General features: G+C 36.5%; 1 protein-coding gene across 1 annotated transcript in view; it reads right to left on the bottom strand.

The window, feature by feature from the left end:
• The window catches only part of LOC124521201 (disintegrin and metalloproteinase domain-containing protein 32-like), a 175861-nt gene that overhangs the window by 19835 nt on the left and 136190 nt on the right, over positions 1 to 19836 (bottom strand). The window contains exons 16-18 of the mRNA XM_047092311.1: positions 12672 to 12777; positions 10681 to 10864; positions 8181 to 8264 (exon numbers count right to left, since the gene is read on the bottom strand). Of these exons, the coding sequence (XP_046948267.1) occupies positions 8181 to 8264; positions 10681 to 10864; positions 12672 to 12777 (374 nt within the window). The remainder of the gene's footprint in view (positions 1 to 8180; positions 8265 to 10680; positions 10865 to 12671; positions 12778 to 19836) is intronic.

The following is a 19836-nucleotide window of genomic DNA, read 5'->3' as shown; positions in this document are numbered from 1 at the left end:
GTGAGTGATGGGTATTGAGGAGGGCACCTTTTGGGATGAGCACTGGGTGTTGTATGGAAACCAATTTGACAATAAATTTCATATTAAAAAAAAAAAGTTCCTATCAGGTAATTATATCATTTTAAACATTTCAGGGTACATTTTTATTGGCTAATTTTTTTCTCCTTATACGTTACATAATTCTCCTTCTTGGCATATTTCCTTATTTTTAAGAATTTTATGCAGGATATTATTGATATTGTAGAATATATAGATTTTATAGTTTCCCTTTAAAGATTGCTATACTTTGTGCTGGGAGACAGTTAAATTACCTGCAAAGCAGTTTCATAAGGATTATCTTTAAGTTTTGATAGGGCAGATTTAGAATATCCTTTTCTCTAGGGCTAACTTACTGCTACTGTTGCTAGTAAAACAACTTTTCTGAGGTCTCCAGTGACTGTTCCAAGTTTTCTATAGTTTAGTAAGTTATATAAACAGATATGAATGTGCAAATATTATTAACTTCCCTACACATTAAATGTAATAGGGAAAGATCCCCATAAGCCATACAGAGAAAGACAGATACCATATGGTTTCACTCTTATGTGGATCCTGAGAAACTTAACAGAAACCCATGGGGGAGGGGAAGGAAAAAAAAGAGGCTAGAGTGGAAGACAGCCAAAGCATAAGAGCCTCCTAAAAACTGAGAACAAACTGAGGGTTGATGGGGGGTGGGAGGGAGGGGAGGGTGGGTGATGGGTATTGAGGAGGGCACCTTTTGGGATGAGCACTGGGTGTTGTATGGAAACCAATTTGACAATAAACTTCATATATTGAAAAAAAAATAGGGAAAGATCCCTAATCACACTAAAAACAAACAATGGAATATGAAGAAATAATTTTAACAAAGTATATTCAACATCACATGAAGAAAACCACAAAACTTTCCCAATATTATAACAAAGATTTGAATAAATAATCCAAGAGAGAATAGTTAGAAAACTTGACATATCTAATATTAATTTGTAATTGTTTTTTACCAATTGCTATAAAACATAAAATAGTATTATACTATTGTGAGAATAGTCAGGTCAATAAATAAGACAGACATTATACATATCAGACAAATGATAATATACATAGCACCACATCTTAGACACCACATGGAAATTAGAAGCTTAGTGGGCAAAAGGTAGGAATAGTTTTCTTTCTTTCTTTTTTTTAATTAAAATATATCTATCAGGAGCACCTGGTGACTCAGTTGGTTAAGCATCCAACTCCTGATTTTGGCTGTCATGATCTCACAATTTGTGAGATTGACCCCAATGTCGGGCTTTGAGTTGAGAGCATGGAGCCTGCTTGGGATTCTCTCTTACCCTCTCACACCCCCTAAAATAAATAAATAAACATTAAAATATATCTATCAAGATGAAGTTACAATTATAATTCTCTTATTGTTTTTTTTAAATGAGAGGGTTTTTTAAGCTTATTTATTTTGAGAGAGAAGAGGGAGAAAGTGGGGGAGAAGCAGAAAGAGAGGGAGAGAACCCCAAGCAGGCTCCACACTGTCAGCATGGAGCCCAACATAGGGCTGGAAATCACGAACCATGAGATCATGACCTGAGCTCAAATCAAGAGCTGGATGCTTAACCAACTGAGCCACCTAGGTATTCTGAGGCTATAATTCTTTTATATGACAACCATAACACCAAACCAAATATTTCAACTATACAAACACAATACACATACAACATATTTGAGGTTTCTATTCTTTAAAATAGTATTTGAAAAAATTTTTTAGAATAAATTGAACTTAGCACTGGATGTATAAATAAGATTTTTTAAGATTCATCAGTATCAAGAGTCAGTCAACATGGCAGAGAAGTAGGGGGACCCAAAGTTCCCTCATCCCTCAAGCACAGCAGTATTGAGGCCAGAAGACTGGAAATTCCAGGAATCCGGGCAATGGAGTGACAGAAACATCTCTAGGGGCCCACAGGGACAACTTGGTGGGCCATAGGTGGATGATTGCGAACCAGGAGAGAGAAAAAGGGCAGTGTAGGCATGGAGGGGAGGGATCCCTTTCTGTGGAGAGACAAAAGTAATAGAAAGAGAGGTTGTGGAAGTGTAGGATTGTATTTGGACAAGAGGAAAACCACAAACCAAGGAATGGAAAAAACAGAGAAAGAACCAATTTCTAACTGTGAGGCTTTCTCCGCCCTACTCAAGCACCTGGGGAGGAGGGGAACCAGCCTTGGGTTCCATAGCTAGCTCCCAGGTGCAGTTGGAGAGAGCAATCCTCTCCCTTGAGTGCTGTGGGAAGAAGGCAAACAGCCATTCAAAAGACAAAAGACCCTGCAGGCCCCTGCCACACAGAGGACCTTTGTAACAGTACCCAGAGTGACAGTACACTGGAACTGGGACACATGGAGTGGGATCCTTTAAGACACAGGGGTTTGAATCCCAGCCGAGTGCCAGGGAAGTGCAGGAAATGGTGGAGCGGACATAGTGGCCCACTTGCGCCCAGTCAGCACTGTGAGGAACTAGAGGCCATTAGTCAGTGGGCTGGGAAGAGTGGCACTTCTCTGGAACCAGGGTGCATGGAGTGGGATCCTTTCAGACATCGAGGTTTGAATCCCAGTCAAGCACCTAGGAAGTTCAGGAGACTGTGGAGTGGAACAAAACCAGCCTGTTCCTGCCCATGTGGCACTGTGAGGATGATCTGAACAGATTGGTTTGGGACCCCTGGTCCAGGGAGGAGAGACTGGGGTGTCACCATTTTTCTCCCCATCACCAACAAAGCAGGGTTTCAGGGAACAGACAGTGGGCGCACAGTGGAGGCAGGACCTGCCTACACCAAACCATGCCTCTCTGTTCCTGGTAACTATGTATCTAACAGAGCAGGATTGACACTGACCAAACCAGACAGTCTCTCCTCCAGACCAGCGCAGGCACTGGTTCCAAGGCACCATCAAATATCAAGTATCGAGTGGTTTTACATTCTTTGATTTGGTTCTTGGTCAATTCTTATTTGTGTGTGTGTGCATGTGTGTGTGTGTGCGCGCGTGTGTGTGTGTGTGTGTGTGTGTGTGTGTGTTCTTCCTTTTATTCCTCTTATTTCTTCCATTCTCTAGTCTGATTGTTCTGGTTGTTGGTTTGTTTAAGCAGACATTTTGAATCTATTCCTTTTATACCTCTTCTGTATCTCCTTATTTATGTTCCTCTTTCTCTCTATGGACTAAGCCCTATAGTTTCTCTGATTCTCTGCCTGGTCAATTTTTTGTTTGTTTTCCTTTACCCCACCTCAGTAATTTCTCTCTTTCTATGGGACAAGGCCTCTTCCACCACCACCACCCTTTTTAAAAAAAATTTTTCCAGGGATACTTCAACAAATCAAAGCACATGTGGTGGAAGGACCAAACCACCACTACAAGTAGGGAGATAAAGCAACCAGAGTCTCAACAACAGACAGCATGAAACACACTCCAAAAATACCTCCTGAAGGGCCAGACCCTGGACAGCATTATGACCCCTTTTTAATATAGTAGTGCTTGCAGGAGCAGGACTCATAGCAAACTATTAAAACACAAAAGGGACAGAAAACTAGTCAATATTATGAAACAGAAGAATTCTCCTCAAAAGAAATTCCAGGAAGAAGTGACAGCTAGAGAATTGCTCAAAACAGATATAAACAATATAACTGAGCAAAAATTTAGAATAATAGTCATAAGATTAATTGCTGGGCTTCAAAAAGCATAGAAGACAGCAGAGAATCTATTACTGCAGAGATCAAGGAACTAAGAAATAGTCATGACAAATTAAGAAATGCTGTGAATGAGGTACAAAATAAACTAGATGCAGTGATAGCAAGGATAGAGGAGGGAGAGGGGAGATTAAGTGAAATACAAGATAAAATTATGGAAAATGATGAAGCTGAGAAAAAGATAAGAAAATACTAGACCATGAGGGGAGAATTGGAGAATTAAGTGATTCAATGAAACATAATATCTGTATCATAGGAGCTCCAGAAGAAGAAAAGAGAGAGAGAGGGGCAGAAGGTTTACCGGAAGAAATTATAGCTGAGAACTTCCTTAATCTGGGAAAGAAAATGGACATCCAAATCCAGAAGGCACAGAAAACGCCCTTCCGATTTAACAAGAATAGATCTTCTCCATGGAATATCATAGTGAAACCAGCAAATTACAAAGATAAAGAGAGAATTCTGAAAGCAGCTAGGGACAAATGGGCCTTAACTTACAAGGGTAGACACATCAGGGTACTAGCAGACCTATCCACAGAAACTTGGCAGGCCAGAAGGGAGTGGCAGGAAATATTCAATGTGCTGAATAGGAAAAACATGCAGCCAAGAATCCTTTATCCAGAAAGGCTGTCATTCAGAATAGAAGGAGAAATAAAGACTTTCCCAGACAAACAAAAACTGAAGGAGTTCATGACCACTAAACCAGCCCTGCAAGAGATCCTAAGGGGGGGCTTTGTGAGTAGAATGCTGCACAGACTACAAAGGACCAGAGACATCACCACAAGCATGAAACTAAAACATAACACAATGACACCAAATCCATATCTTTCAATAATAACACTGAATGTAAACAGACTAAATGCTCCAATCAAAAGACATATATGTTATCAGAATAGATTTAAAAACAAGATCCATTTATGCTGTCTACAAGAGACCCATTTTAGACCTGAGGACACTTTTCGATTGAAAGTGAGGATGGAAACCATCTATCACGCTACTGGAAGTCAAAAGAAAGCTGGAGTAGCCATACTAATATCAGACAAACTAGATTTTAAACTAAAGGCTGTAACAAGAGATGAAGAAGGGCATTATATCATAATTACAGGGTCTATCCATCAAGAAGAGCTAACAATTGTAAATGTTTATACTCCCAACTTGAAAGAACCCAAATACATAAATCAATTAATCACAAACATAAGCAATCTTATTGATAGGAATGCCGTAATTGCAGGTGACTTTAATACTCCACTTACAGAAATGGAAAGATCATCTGGGAAAAAAATCAATAAAGAAACAATGGCCTTGAATGATACACTGGACCAGATGGACTTGACAGATATATTCAGAATCTTTCATCCAAAAGCAGCAGAATACACATTCTTTTCACATGCACATGGAACATTCTCCAAAATAGAATCATGTACTTGGTCACAAAACAGCCCTCAATAAATATAAAAGAGATAAGATCATATGTTGTTCTGATCACAATGTCATGAAACTTGAAATCAATAAGAGAAAATTTGGAAAGCCTCCAAATGCATGGAGGTTAAAGAACATCCTACTAAAGAAAGAATGACTCAACCAGGCAATTAAAGAAGAAATTAAAAAATATATGGAAGCAAATGAAAATGAAAACAGGACAGTCCAAACCCTTTGGGATGCAGGAAAGGCAGTCCTAAGAGGAAAGTACACTGTAATCCAGGCCTATCTCAAGAAACAAGAAAAATCCCCAATACAAAATCTAACAGGACACCTAAAGGAACTAGAAGAACAGCAAAGAAACCTCAAAGCCAGCAGAAGAAGAGAAATAATAAATATTAGAGCAGAAATAAACAATATAAAATCCCCAAAAAATAGAATATATCAATGAATCTTAGAGCTGGTTTTTGAAAAAATAAAATTGATAAACCCCTAGCCAGACTCCTCAAAAAGAGAGAGGACCCAAATAGATAAAATCATGAATGAAAGAGGACAGATCACAACCAACATCATAGAAATACAAACAATTATCATAGAATACTATAAAAGTTATATTCCAACAAACTGGACAACATGGAGGAAATGGACAAATTCCTAGACACCCACACACTAACAAAACTCAGAGGGGAAGAAACAGAAAATTTGAACAGGCCCATAACCAGCAAAGAAATTGAATCAGTTATCAAAAATCTCCCAGCAAATAAGACTCCTGGGCCAGATGGCTTCCCAGGGGAATTCTACCAGACATTTAAAGCAGAGTTAATACCTATCCTTGACAGCTTGAGAGCTGTCCCAAAAAGTAGAAATGGAAGGAAAGCTTCCAGACTCATTCTATCAAGCCAGCATCACCTTGATTCCCAAACCAGACAGAGAACCCCCTAAAAAGGAGAATTACAGGCCAATATTCCCGATGAACATGGATGCAAAAATTCTCAACAAGACACTAACAAATTGAATTCAACAGTATATCCAAAGAATTATTCAACACAATAAAGTGGGATTCATTCCTGGTATACAGGGCTGGTTCAATATTCACAAATCAATCAGTGTGATACATCACATTAAGAGAAGAAAGGATAAGAACCATATGATGCTATCAATAGATGCAGAAAAAGCATTTGACAAAATATAGCATCCTTTCTTAATAAAAATCCTCAAGAAGCTGGGATAGGAGGAACATACCTTAACATCATAAAAGCCAAATATGAAAAGTCCACAGCTAATATCATCCTCAAGGGAGGAAAACAGAGCTTACCCCCTGAGATCAGGAATCAGCAGAAATGTCCACTCTCACCACTGTTGTTTAATATAGTGTTGGAAGTCCTAGCCTCTACAATCAGACAACAAAATGAAATAAAAGGCATCCAAATTGGCAAAGAAGTCAAACTTTCACTTTTCACAGACGACATGATACTCTACATGGAAATCCCGAAAGACTCCACCAAGAAGCTGCTAGAACTGACACATGACTTCAGCAAAGTCATAGGACACAAAATCAATGTACACACCATAAATGTAAATAGCATTTATGTACACCAATAATCTAGCAACAGAAGAGAAATCAAGAAATTGATACCATTTATAACTGCACCAAGAAGCATAAAATGCCTAGGAATAAACCTAACCAAAGTTGTAAAAGATTTGTATGCTGAAGACTATGGAAAACTTATAAAGGAAATTGAAGAATACACAAAGAAATGGAAAAACATTCCATACTCATGGACTGGAAAAACAAATATTGTTAAAATGTCAATACTACCCAAAGCAATTTACACATTCAATGCAATCCCAGTCAAAATTGCACCAGCATTCTTCTCAAAGCTAGAGCAAACAATCCTAAAATTTGCATGGAACCACAAAATACCCTGAATAGCCAAACTGGGACCTCATCAAGATAAAAAACTTCTGCACAGTGAAGGAAACAATCAGCAAAACTAAAAAGCAACCGATGGAATGGGAGAAGATATGTGCAAATGACATATCAGATAAAGGGTTAGTATTCAAAATCTATAAAGAACTTATCAAACTCAACACCCAAAAACCAAATAATCTAGTGAATAAATGGGCAAAAGACAGTAATAGGCACTTTTCCAAAGAAGGCATCCAGTTGGCAAACAGACACATGAAAAGATGCTCAGCATCACTCATCGGCAAGGAAATACAAACCAAAACCACAATGAGGTACCACCTCACATCTGTCAGAATGACTAACATTAACAACTCAGGAAACAACAGATGTTGGCAAGGATGCAGAGAAAGAGGATCTCTTTTGTTCTGCAAAAGCACTGGGAAAGCAAACTTGTGCAGTCACTCTGGAAAACAGTATGGAGGTTCCTCAAAAAATTAAAAATAGAACTACCCCACGAGCCAGCAATTGCACTACTAGGTATTTATCCAATGGATATAGGTGTGCTGTTTTGAAGGGCATTTACAACCCAATGTTTATAGCAGCATTATCGACAATAGCCAAAGTATGGAAAAAGCCCAAATGTCCATCGATAGATGAACGGATAAAGAAGAAGTGGTGAATGTATACAATGGTGTATGTATACTCGGCAATCAAGAAGAATGAAATCTTGTCATTTGCAACTATGTGGATGGAACTGGACAGTATTATGCTAAGTGAAATTAGTCAATCAGAGATAGACAAATATCATATGACTTAGCTCACATGTGAAATTTAAGACACAAAACAGGTGAACATAAGGGAAAGGAAGCAAAAATAATATAAAAATAGTGAGGGGGACAAAACAAGACTCTTAAATATAGAGAACAAACAGAGGCTTGCTGGAAGGGTTTTGGGAGGGGGGATGGGCTAAGGGTATTAAGGAATATACTCCTGAAATCATTGTTGCACTATATGCTAACTTGGATGTAAATTTAAAAATTAGTTAATTAATTAATTTTTTAAAAAGTGTTCAAATAGATGTAATTTGGGGAAACAAATTTTGTGCTTACTTACTCCATGTCCGTTGCACTTTTTTGAACAGGCAGATGATTCAGACTTAATTATTCTTGATTCTACACATTCACCATTTACACAGATCTAAAAAAAGAAAAAAAATCTTTTTTCCTTGTTAAAGGAGTCCAGCTGCCTTGACATAAAAGTCAGTAATTTTATACCATAAGACCATAAGTGTTCAATGTAATAAATTTCCATCTAAGTATTGCTTTTGCTGTAACCTGCAAATTTTTATGTTGTGTTTTCATTTTCAATTAGTTCAAAATATTTTTCAAATTGTCTTAAAATTTTTCCTTTAGCACATTTAAAAATGCGTTGATTAATCTCCAAGTATTTTGCAATTTTTCAGATAAATCTAATGTAAATTATGGACTGGGTGATAATGATGTGTCAATGCAAGCTCACCAATTGTATCAAATGTACCACTCTAGTGGGGGATGTTGATAATAGTCTTATGCTTATGTGAGAGCAAGGGAGTATATGGGAACTCTGTACCTTCCTTTCAGTTTTGCTGTGGGCCTAAAACTGCTCTAAAAAGTTCGTTTTAGGGGAGTCTGGGTAGCTTAGGCTGTTGATTGTCTGACTTCAACTAAGGGCATGATCTCGTAGTTTGTGGGTTCGAGTCCACATCAGGCTCACTGCTGCCAGTGCAGAGCCCTCTTCAGATCCTCTGTCTCCCTCTCTCTGCCCTTCCCCCACTCATGTTCTCTCTCTCTCTCTCTCTCTCTCTCCTCTCTCTCAAAAATAAATAAACATTTATTTTTTAAAATTAGCTAAAAAAATAATTCAATGTAGGGAAGTGACAGATACAAATAAGACCAAAAAAAATCATGTTCACATAACCACTTATAATACCCTGAAATCTAACAAAACTATTCCTAAGAGCACAGTTAAAAGAATATGCTGTATTTGTCGCATATATCAAAAGTTTGTGTCGAAAGAAAATCATCAGGACATATAGTAAATTTTCCTCAAATATGAATTATTATTAGAATTCTCTAATAAAGTTGATAGGAATTTTTATTAAAATATTCTATACATATCTAAATTATATTATGGAATGTATGAAACATCCAGATATAATCATTCTAAGTTTAAAATGTATTAATCAGAGGATTAAGGATACATTACCAACTCCAGTATTTACAGCAATATCAACTACCCTAAGATACAGTTTTCTTATCTGAGTACAAATCATACTTTTTCTAAAGCATCAAGATTTGTTTTGAAGTTAAAATGGAATGTAGTATGTGAAAATGATTTCCTTTTAAACATTAAAGCACAGTACAACTCTTCAAAAAAATAGTTTTAGGGGTATCTGGGTGGCTCACTCAGTTGAGTGTCTGACTTAAAAAAAAAATAGCCTCACAAAACACTTTCTAAATGCAAACAAACTAACAATTCTTTTAAACCTTCACTGTGTTGAGTTTTCTCATTAGTTCTTGGCCTTGATGGTGTGTCTAAAACTCCCTTTGAGTGTAGTATCTATTGCATGCCTGCCTCAATTGAAACTGAGATGAAGAATCCTGTTATATTAGGATGCTACTGACAAAAAAAAATTGCCAAGAAGGTTTCATCATATGTGATTTAGAATATCATTAAAAACTATCTGGTAAAATGTGTTTTCATACATTAACACTGAGAAGAACTGTCCATGTTATAAAATGGATTCTATTCTTACTAAATTATCGACTGAATAATATCAAATCATTTGTTGACTATGTTTCATTTTTTAGTTGTTTTGGCTCCAAGGCCAAAATATAGCTACTGAGCTCCTTGGTATATACATCCTTTAAGGAGGCATTTAAGGCCTACACTAGATTATCATTCCTCATAAGCAAAGATCTGGCCAGGAATTAAATGAAATGTTCAAGTAAGTTTATTCCTCCTATGTTTTCTCCAGATTTGGGTTAGCCTCAAACATAGTTAATTATAATAATCAATAATAATAGCCAATCTACATTTAGCTCTATGTGCCAGGAATCTCATTTAGTCTTTGCAATAACCCCATAGAGTAAATGCTATTACTATCACCACTTTACATCCAGTTGTGGCATCTCAGACTGGTTAGGTTACTTGCAGAATGTCAAAAAATAAGAAGTTTTGAAGAATCGATTCTAAGAAGCCTTATCTAAGTGGTGCTCTTATCTACTGGGCTACGAAGAGACATATATTACTAAGGGGGATTTCTTCTTTCTTCTCTAAGAAGAAAAGTGAATTTCCATGCAATGGAGTACTTAACATAGTCACAAGATAGCTCTCCTCACACTCCAGTTCCAAAACACTTGGGAGTTTCCTTGGTCACAATACCGAAATTCTGAAGAAGATCAAACATTCCTATTGCCCTCTTAATATCTGGAGACAAAATGAAGCTTATTCATTTTCTCCTTATCCAAATATTTAAAGTTACATAGAAATGAACTGAAATTTGATACTTAAATGAAAATATTAAAGAAATTAATAAAACTAGATTTAAAAAAATAGATTTTAAATCATTTACCCTCCCTTCATCACAATGAGAACCATTGGAGACTTTCATTGGATCTTGATTTGCATTAGGCAATCTGTAGTCTATGGTTATACATAAATTATTTCGTACAAAAGCATAAATCACAGCGCCATTTTCTTTGTGAAAAGGAATTCGTGTAGGGTAAGTACAAATTAGTCTCCCACATTGAAGATTCCTGCAAACATAGTAAAATTATATGATTATTACACATTAGGTATTTGTTAGGAATTTGTTACAAATGCTTCAGATTTTCTTTCTTTGACAAAAAAACCCAAAACAAAACCAAGTACAGCTCTCCATTTATGGCAAATGTAACTAGGGAAAATGTAACATTTTAACACTAACATTTAAAGTAAATACTCCAGAGATGCCTGGGTGGCTCAGTTGGCTGAGCGTCTGACTTTGGCTCGGGTCATGATCTCACAGTTCATGAGTTCAAATCCTGTGTTGTGCTCTGTGCTGACAGCCTGGAGCCTGGAGCCTGCCTTGAGTTCTGTGTCTCCCTCTCTCTCTGTCCCTCCCAATGCACACTCCTTCTCTCTCTCTCTCCCTCTCTCTTTCTCTCTCAAAAATGAATAAATATTTTAAAAATTAAAAAGAAAATCACTCTGCAAGCTTATCTTTCAATGCTGCTAATGAAAGGTCTTTTATTCACTGTGAAGAATTATATACTTACTGTCAAATAATCAATTCACTCAAGTATCTCATATCCCTCTGTAGAGGGAAAGAGTGATAAGTTGTTACTCTTAACCTCAAGGACCTTACAGTTTAATACTAAATGTAATATAAATCCCATTAAAAGTGCCACAATAAATTAATTCTCACAGAGATTTAAGATGAGGACCCATTCTAACTTAGCAATTAGGAGAAACTTCATAGAGAAGATGATTCATAAATCTAAGTCAAAGTTTACAAATTAGTAGAATTTCAATAGCCAGAGTAAGGTATTTCTATTTTTTTTAACATTTATTTATTTTTGAGAGAGAGAGAGAGAGAGAGAGAGAGAGAGAAAGTGAAAGTGGGGGAGGGGCAGAGGGAGACACAGAATCCAAAGCAGGCTCCAGGTTCTGAGCTGTCAGCACAGAGCCCAGTGCGGGGCTTGAACTCATGAACCGTGAGTTCATGACCTGAGCTGAAGTCGGACGCTTAACCAATTGAGCCACCCAGGCACCCCAGAGTAAGGTATTTCCAAACAAAATTAACAGCATAACCAACCAAGGAAACAAAACTATGTGGTGTGTTTACCAGTGTACAAATTCAGTAAGCACAAGGGCCATGTATGCTTGCTAATGAGTATCTAGTTCAGTGTCCAGCACACAGCAGATTCTTTTAAAATGTACATTTTTTAATGTTTATTTGTTTTTGAGACAGAGTGTAAGTGGGGGAGGGGCAGAGAGAAAGGGAGACACAGAATCCAAAGCAGGCTCCAGGCTCTCAGATGTCATCACAGAGCCTGGCATAGGGCTCAGGCTCACCAACCATGAGATTGTGACCTGAGCCAAAGTCTGACACTTAAGCGATGGAGCCACCCAGTCACCCCACACAGTAGGTTCTTAATAAATGTTTAAAACAAATTAATGACCAAAATATCAAAAATCTTGCTTTTCAAATGCAGGGGAAATTTAATTTCATTTTATGGACACTGGGCAGTCTTCAGCTTGGGCAAACAATCAAGTGAGTGAGGATAGTATTTTTATAAAGAAAAATGAGCAGGTTCAAAGAAGAAAAGTGCAATGGATATTATTACTTTCAATCTTGGATTGAATTTAGAAGTCTAATGATCACCCACATATAGATGTTTAAAATTAGATAGAAATTTAGCCTATAACACAAGAAAGATGTCAGGGCTACAGATTTTGATTTAAAATTCACTCCCTTACACATGTGATACTTGAAACCACTGGAATGAATGAAATATAGAGAGAAAAACTAAAAATCTTATAGAACATAAGAAAAGTATCTTTAATATTCCCATGGCATACCTCCATGAACAGGATTGAAATTTGCCTCTTATTTTACCACAGTTCCCAAACCTATCAGCGTGAGACTGTATTTCTTCATAGCAGGCAAATGGTGCATTTTTTGAACCTGTCAGAGTTAGAAATATATTTGGATTAAAACTCCCTTCTTCATCTTAGTTCATTCTCTCTTACATATTTACTTTGCCTTCTAATATTAGCATCTAATTCAAAAGTTTTCCTAGTGAGATTGTTTAATAAAAGAGAATTAAAGTGAAAAGTAGTGCTCATAATTATTTCCCCTTTTGTTTCATTTTCAATTATTTGCATCACAAAAGATATCATGAGGGGAAAGGAAAGTTACAGAAGTGTAAACCATGAGAGTGCTCTATGAAAAAGGCAATAGAGAGATAATGTAAGAAAACGATACTCATTTTCCTAGTTTGTGAGTAGGAACATATAAAAAGCCAGGTCTATTACAAAATCTCATTGAAGAAACCTAATTGTACTTTCAGAAAGTCTAAAATGAAAGGAGCAAAGCTGCCAACCTATTACCTACCTTTTCCCTTCATTACTGTAGTTTTCATCACTGTGTAAAATATTACCAAAATCTTGGCAATTTAAAACAACACCCATTTATATTACACAAGTGAGGTCTCTCTCTGCTCAAGAGTCTCATAAGGCTAAACAATGTTACTGGCTGGGGCTGCAGTCTCATCAGAGGCTGAAGTCCTCTTCTGAGCTCATTGGTTGTTGGTAGAATTCAGGGGTTTTTTTTGTAGCCATAGCTTCATTTGCTTACCATCTGGCAGGGGTTGCTCTTGGCTCCTAGAACTCCCCTCACATCCTAGTCACATGGCCCTCTCACAACGTGACAGGTTGTTTCTTCCAAGCCAGCAAGAGAATCTCTCTGACATCTCCCATCTTTTAAAGGGCTCACATGATTAGGTCAGGCTCACTCAGAATGATCTTCCTTTTTGCTTAACTCAAAGTTCACTAATTATGGACCTTAATTACATCTTCAAAATTCCTTCATCTTTACTATTAACTATAATCACAGGATTGACATTCCATCACATATTCACTGGTTCTACCCCAACTCAAAGGAAGGGGATTAATCCAAGGCCTGAACGCTAGCAGAGTCTTGAATTTGCATGAAATCACAAAAGACCCTAAATCACAAAGCAGTCCTGCAAAAGAATAGCAAAGCTGGAGGCATCACATTTCTGGACTTTGACTTATATTACAAAGCTGTAGTTACCAGAACAGTATGGTAATGGCAAATATAAGTTTAAAAAAAGGCACATAGATCAATGGAACAGAATATAGAACCCAAAAATGAACCCACAATTGTATGGTCAATTAATCATCAAGAAAGAAAGAAAGAATATCCAATGGAAAAAAGACAGTTTCCTCAACAAATGGTGTTGGGAAAACTGGACAGCAACATGCAGATGAATGAAACTAGACCACTTACTTACACCATACACAAAAGTAAATTCAAAATGGATTAAAGACCTAAATGTTGACAATGGCCATAGCAACTTCTTTCCAGATATGTCTCCTGAGGGAAAGGAAACAATGCAAGAATAAACTATTGGGGCTACATCAAAATAAAGTGTCTGCACAGTGAAGGAAACAATCAACAAAACTAAAAGGCAACTTACGGAACAGGAGAAGATATTTGCAAATGGCATATCTGACAATGGGTTAGTATCCAAAATCTATAAAGAACTTATCAAACTCAACAACCAAAAAACAAATAATCCAGTTAAGAAATGGGAAGAAGACTTGAAGAGACATTTTTTGCAAAGAGGACATCCAGATAGCTAACAGACACACAAAAAGATGTTCAACATCAATCATCAGGGAAATACAAACCAAAACCATGATGAGATACCACCTCACACCTTTCATAATGGCTAAAAATAACAACACAGGAAATAACAGGTGTTGTTGAGATGTGGAGAAAGAGGAACCCTCTTGCACTGTTGTTGGGAACACAAACTGGTGGACTCACTGTGGAAAACAGTATGAAGGTTTCTCAAAAAGTTAAAAATGGAAGTACTTTATGATTCAGCAATTGCAGTAGGTATTTACCCAAGGAATACAAAAATACTATTTTGAAAGGATACAAGCACCCTGATGGTTATAACAGTATTATCTACACTAGCCAAATCATGAAAACAGCCCAAGTGTCCATCAATTGATGAATGGATACAGTAGTGTATATACATATATATATGTATATGTATGTATATATATATGTATATGTATGTATATATATACATATATATGTATATACACACACACACACACACACACAATGGAATATTACTCAGCCATAAAAAAAGAATGAAATCTTGTCATTTTCAATGACGTGGATGAAACTAGAGAATATTATGCTAAGTGAAATAAGTCAGTGAATGACAAATACCATATGATTTCACTCATACGCAGAATTGAAGAAAGAAAACAAATGAGCAAAGGGGAAAAGGAGAGAGGCAGGCAAACCAAGAAACAGACTATTAACTATGGAGAACAAACTGATGGTTACCAGAGGACAGGCAGTTAGGGAGTGGGTGGGTTAAATGGGTGATAGGTGATAAGGAGTACACTTGTTGCAATGAGCACTGGGTGTTGTACAGAATTGTTGAATCACTATATTGGAATTATATATCAGGAACAGTCTATTCCCTGAACTACTATTACCCTGTATGTTAATTAACTAGAATTTAAATTAAAACTTTAAGAAAAAAAATTCTGCCTAGCACAGTTACCTTCTCTAAAATGAAGCTTGCTAAACCCAGCTGCCTCATCTATAAAAGTAAACAGTATCTACCTCAATAGATTGTTATGAGAATTAATTAACATGATGTTTATTTAGCCACTGTGAATTCCCATCTAATCCTTTTCCATTTTCTTTTAGGATCAAGAGGATTTCTCTTGTTTACCTGCTCCTTCATTAACTACATTTTCCCCAACATTCTTTTTCTTTCTTTACCATTTCCTAATTCTCTTTTCACCAGTTTTAAACATTGGTCCATCAAAGGTGATTGTATAGTACCATTAGGACAGACAATGTTATTTCTCAGTATTCACAATGTCTAATCAGTTCACTTGTAAATCTGAAATACCAGGTCAAGAATGCCAATTCAGGACTTGTTAAACACCAAGATATTACCCAGGACAAGTCAGAAATTGGATAATTCAATCCAGTTTGGAGATATAATATAAAAATTATGTTTAGTCACAGAATACAGACAGTTCCCGACTCACATTTCAACTTAACATTTTTTAAAAATTTATGATGGTGCAAAAACAATATGCATTCAGTAGAATCTGTACTTCAGAATTTAAATTTTAATCTTTTCCTGGGCTAAGTGGTATGATACTCACTTGTGATGCTGGGCAGCAGCAGCAAGCCACAATTCCAAGTCAGCCTCATGATCATAAGCATAAACAACCAATATACTTACAACCATTCTGTATGCATATAACCATTCTGTTTTTCACTTTTCATATAGTATCCAAAAAATTACATGAGATATTCAATACTTTGTTACAAAATAAGCTTTGTGTTAGATGATTTTGCCCTATTGTAGGCTAATGTAAGGGTTCTTTCTGAGCACCTTTAAGGTAGGCTCATCATAGCCTAGGCTCTGATGTTCAGTAGGTTAAGTGTATTAAATGTATGGTTTATCAAGATGTAACCCCATCATAAGTTGAGAAAGATCTGTAGTTAAATGAATTCTCTTAAAACTAATGTTCTTCAACTAGCCTATTTTTTATTAGTCCATCTTTTGTGAAGATACCAATGAGCTTTATATTAATTTCTCTCCTGAATACCATCTTTCATTAGTGTTAGAGACTTTCTCTCAGACCAGTCTGTGTTTTCCAGATGGAAACACTAAAAGGGCAACACTTTGCAAATGTGAAGTCACATGTCAAAATGTTACCTCATATCCAGTATAGCAACCAAATCTACTAAAAGAATCTGTCCTTCCATAGTCCAAATAGTGTATTTAGATTGCCTATACACTATTATAAAATGCTATGGGATACAATTAAATAGTAAATACACTGGCATAGATATTTGTGCATGGCTGGTACTAGGGCAATAAGTATTGGAAAATTATTGCAAAAAATTTAGGCAATCCTCATATATAGCATTGAGCATTAGGAATATTTAGGCTATACTCCTTGACTGCTATTAGAGACTACTGGCTTATGTTTCCAGTTAGATGAAATAAAAGGCTACCTCCTCTCAACTAGAATAAAGGTAGCCAATGAAATGTTAGCTAAAATTTTAGCTTTCATAACCTGACATCTAACTCAACTTCATCTTCGGTTCAACATACTCTGATTTACCCCTAGACTTCCTTATTTCAGTTTTTAGGACAATTAGTCAACCAGATGTTCAGGCCAAAATAAGAATCTTCCTTGATTTCTTTTTTCCCCTTACTGCCTGCCTCTACCACCTAATCCAAGTCTTACTGACACGATCTCCTAAATATAGCCAGAGTATGATTACTTCTTACCTTCTCACTAGCTACAACTCTAGTTGAGCTATCATCAATTCTCTTCTAATATTCTACAACAGCCTTCTAAGTGATTCCCTGCTTCTGTTTTTCCACTCCCTAAAATAGTGCATTCTCCATACCATAAATCAGTCATTGAAAAATAAATAAATAAAAATCATATATTAGTCTCCTACTTAAATATCTCTAAGGGCTTCATACTACCCCAAGGATAAAATCCAATTTTCTTGCCATGGTCTTTACTCAGTTTGGTTTACTACACTTCAGCAACACTGCTCTTCTTTTTATGTCTATTGCCTGATCCCATCACTGGACTATAACCTCCATCCGGACTATAACCTCCAATATACATCTTTTTTTTTGTCTTGTCCATCACTGGGTTTCCAGTGCTAGAAGGGTAGTGCCATACCCAATTAAAGTGTTATATAAATATTTATTCAATGAATGAAAAAATCAACACCTTGGATAACTATATCCCATAATCATTCTTCCTTATGGAGTTTGACATCCAAAATCAAGACCTCCAATACGAACCATACCTACTCTCTTTGAGGCAATACATATTTTTTTTGAAAGTTTATTTATTTATTTTGACAGAAAGAGAGCGTGAAAAGGGGAAGGGCAGAGAGATAGGAAGAGAGAGAATCCCAAGCAGGTTCCACGTTACAAGTGCAGAGCCCAGTGTGGGGCTTGATCCCATGAACTGTCAGATCATAACCTGAGACGAAACCGAGAGTCAGATGCTCAACCAACTGAGCCACCCAGGTGCCCCAAAGCAATAGAGATTTTCAAAGATTAATGTTTGAAACAAACTTCTTAGTAATCTCTTCTAAATTATATTTCCAATGTCACCTCACTAATTTCATTATATTTTCTTTTTTGTGATCCCCTATTTTTATTAAAAGAGGCCATATCAATGCTACATTTTTCAAAGAATTTGCAGATAGAACCAATTTAAACTTTCCACAAATGATGAGAGGAGAGAGTAGAAATCTTTTCTTCATGGCTTCTAAAACAGTCTTAAGAGCAATTTAAGATAAATAAGTCTTACTCATAGAATCTGAAGCCCCTTGACCTACAATGCTTTTCCACCTTTAATAAACTATAGAGTACTGCTGTACACCAACTGAAATGATGGAAAAATAACCACTTCTAACAAGTCCAGAAAATCCATAAAAATTATGAGACAAGAACAGGCAGATTAAATATTATTTATTACACTGGCATTAAAGGAAGAAATATAAGTAGTTTATCTCCCTTTCTCTTGTTTTCATATATGATTACACTCCAGCTTCATTTCTCCATTTCTTTGAGGCCCACCTTTCTCCACATGGTCAAAAGCATAGCTGTCAAAAACTCTAGAGCTATACACATGATATTTTGAGTACTTAGAGGGAAAATTCTCTTGTTCAATGGCCCAAAATTTCAGAGAAGAGACTCAGGACTTCCCAATCTCCCTTAACATGAGTCAGATGCTCACCTTAACACAGACCAACTGTAGCAAGGTTGGAGAGTACTGCAATTGGACCAGATCTGGTTAGGTACCCACTACAGTATAAACAAATATGAATAAATGTATTATTAGACCATACTATATTAATAGGATATTTTCCACAGTAGTCATGTGAATATTGGACAGCTCCTAGAAAATGGTACTAAGAAAATCCTACCTGAGATCTCTACAGGAAGGGATGAAGCTAGGAGTTTACTGTGAAATCTTATTATCATCAATAAAACAGTTGATGATATTCAAATCCATACTGATCTCTGCCTTCTGTATATAAACTTCAGCACTCCAGACAAACATGACTAGTACAAAGAGTATCATGCTACCATAACTTATAATGACTAATGCTGAGCTAAAGAGAGAGGAAAGATAGCATAGAAACTGGCATTTCCTCCCAATATCCATTCCTTCTTTTTTCCACTAGTGACAGAAGTTTCTTATTAATAGCAGGGCAACAGAAACCAAGCTAAAGAAAACATTTCTCAGACTCTCTTGCAACCAGATGTGGTTATGTAACTAGATTCTGGCCAGAGGAAAAGCAGTAGATATTATATTATCCAAAACATCAAGTTAATATCAGTAAGTAGAAGCTAAGTACACTCTCATTTCCTCTTTCCTTGATTCCATGGACTGGTATGAAGATTTTGTGCTGGGAAACCACCTTCTACTAGAGACACAAGGGATTGCTAAGCAAGAATAAAGACCATTACAGCAAATGGAAACTGTCATTACAGCAAAGTTGCTGTAATGCCTCTGATAACATGCCTACCTCTAGAATATTATATGAGATAAATAAAGCTCTTTGAACCACTATATATGTATAATAACAATTTACTTTATTTTTTAACCAATGAAGGGGATTGCCACTGTGGTAAGCCAAAAATTTTAGGAATGGGTATCTCATACCACACCAGATGCCACAGTTCACTAATAACAAGAATATAATACTGACCCATACAAAGTTCCAAACTGAGCCAGGGTTCAGAGGACCAGTGGGAGATCACGTAGCCATCTCAACCTATGTAAATACATTTTGGGAATTTGTGAATTTGGAATACTGAATTAAATGAGATCACTATTAACATAAGCGATCTTACAGATACTTTATAAGCAATCCATTACCATTCATGAGATCACACAC

The sequence above is a fragment of the Lynx rufus genome, unplaced genomic scaffold (assembly GCF_022079265.1).
Source record: "Lynx rufus isolate CCGP_SWC_20201006 ecotype Redwood Valley unplaced genomic scaffold, mLynRuf1.p SCAF_3, whole genome shotgun sequence".
NCBI lineage: Eukaryota > Metazoa > Chordata > Mammalia > Carnivora > Felidae > Lynx > Lynx rufus.
This window is presented reverse-complemented; position numbering and strand designations above follow the sequence as displayed.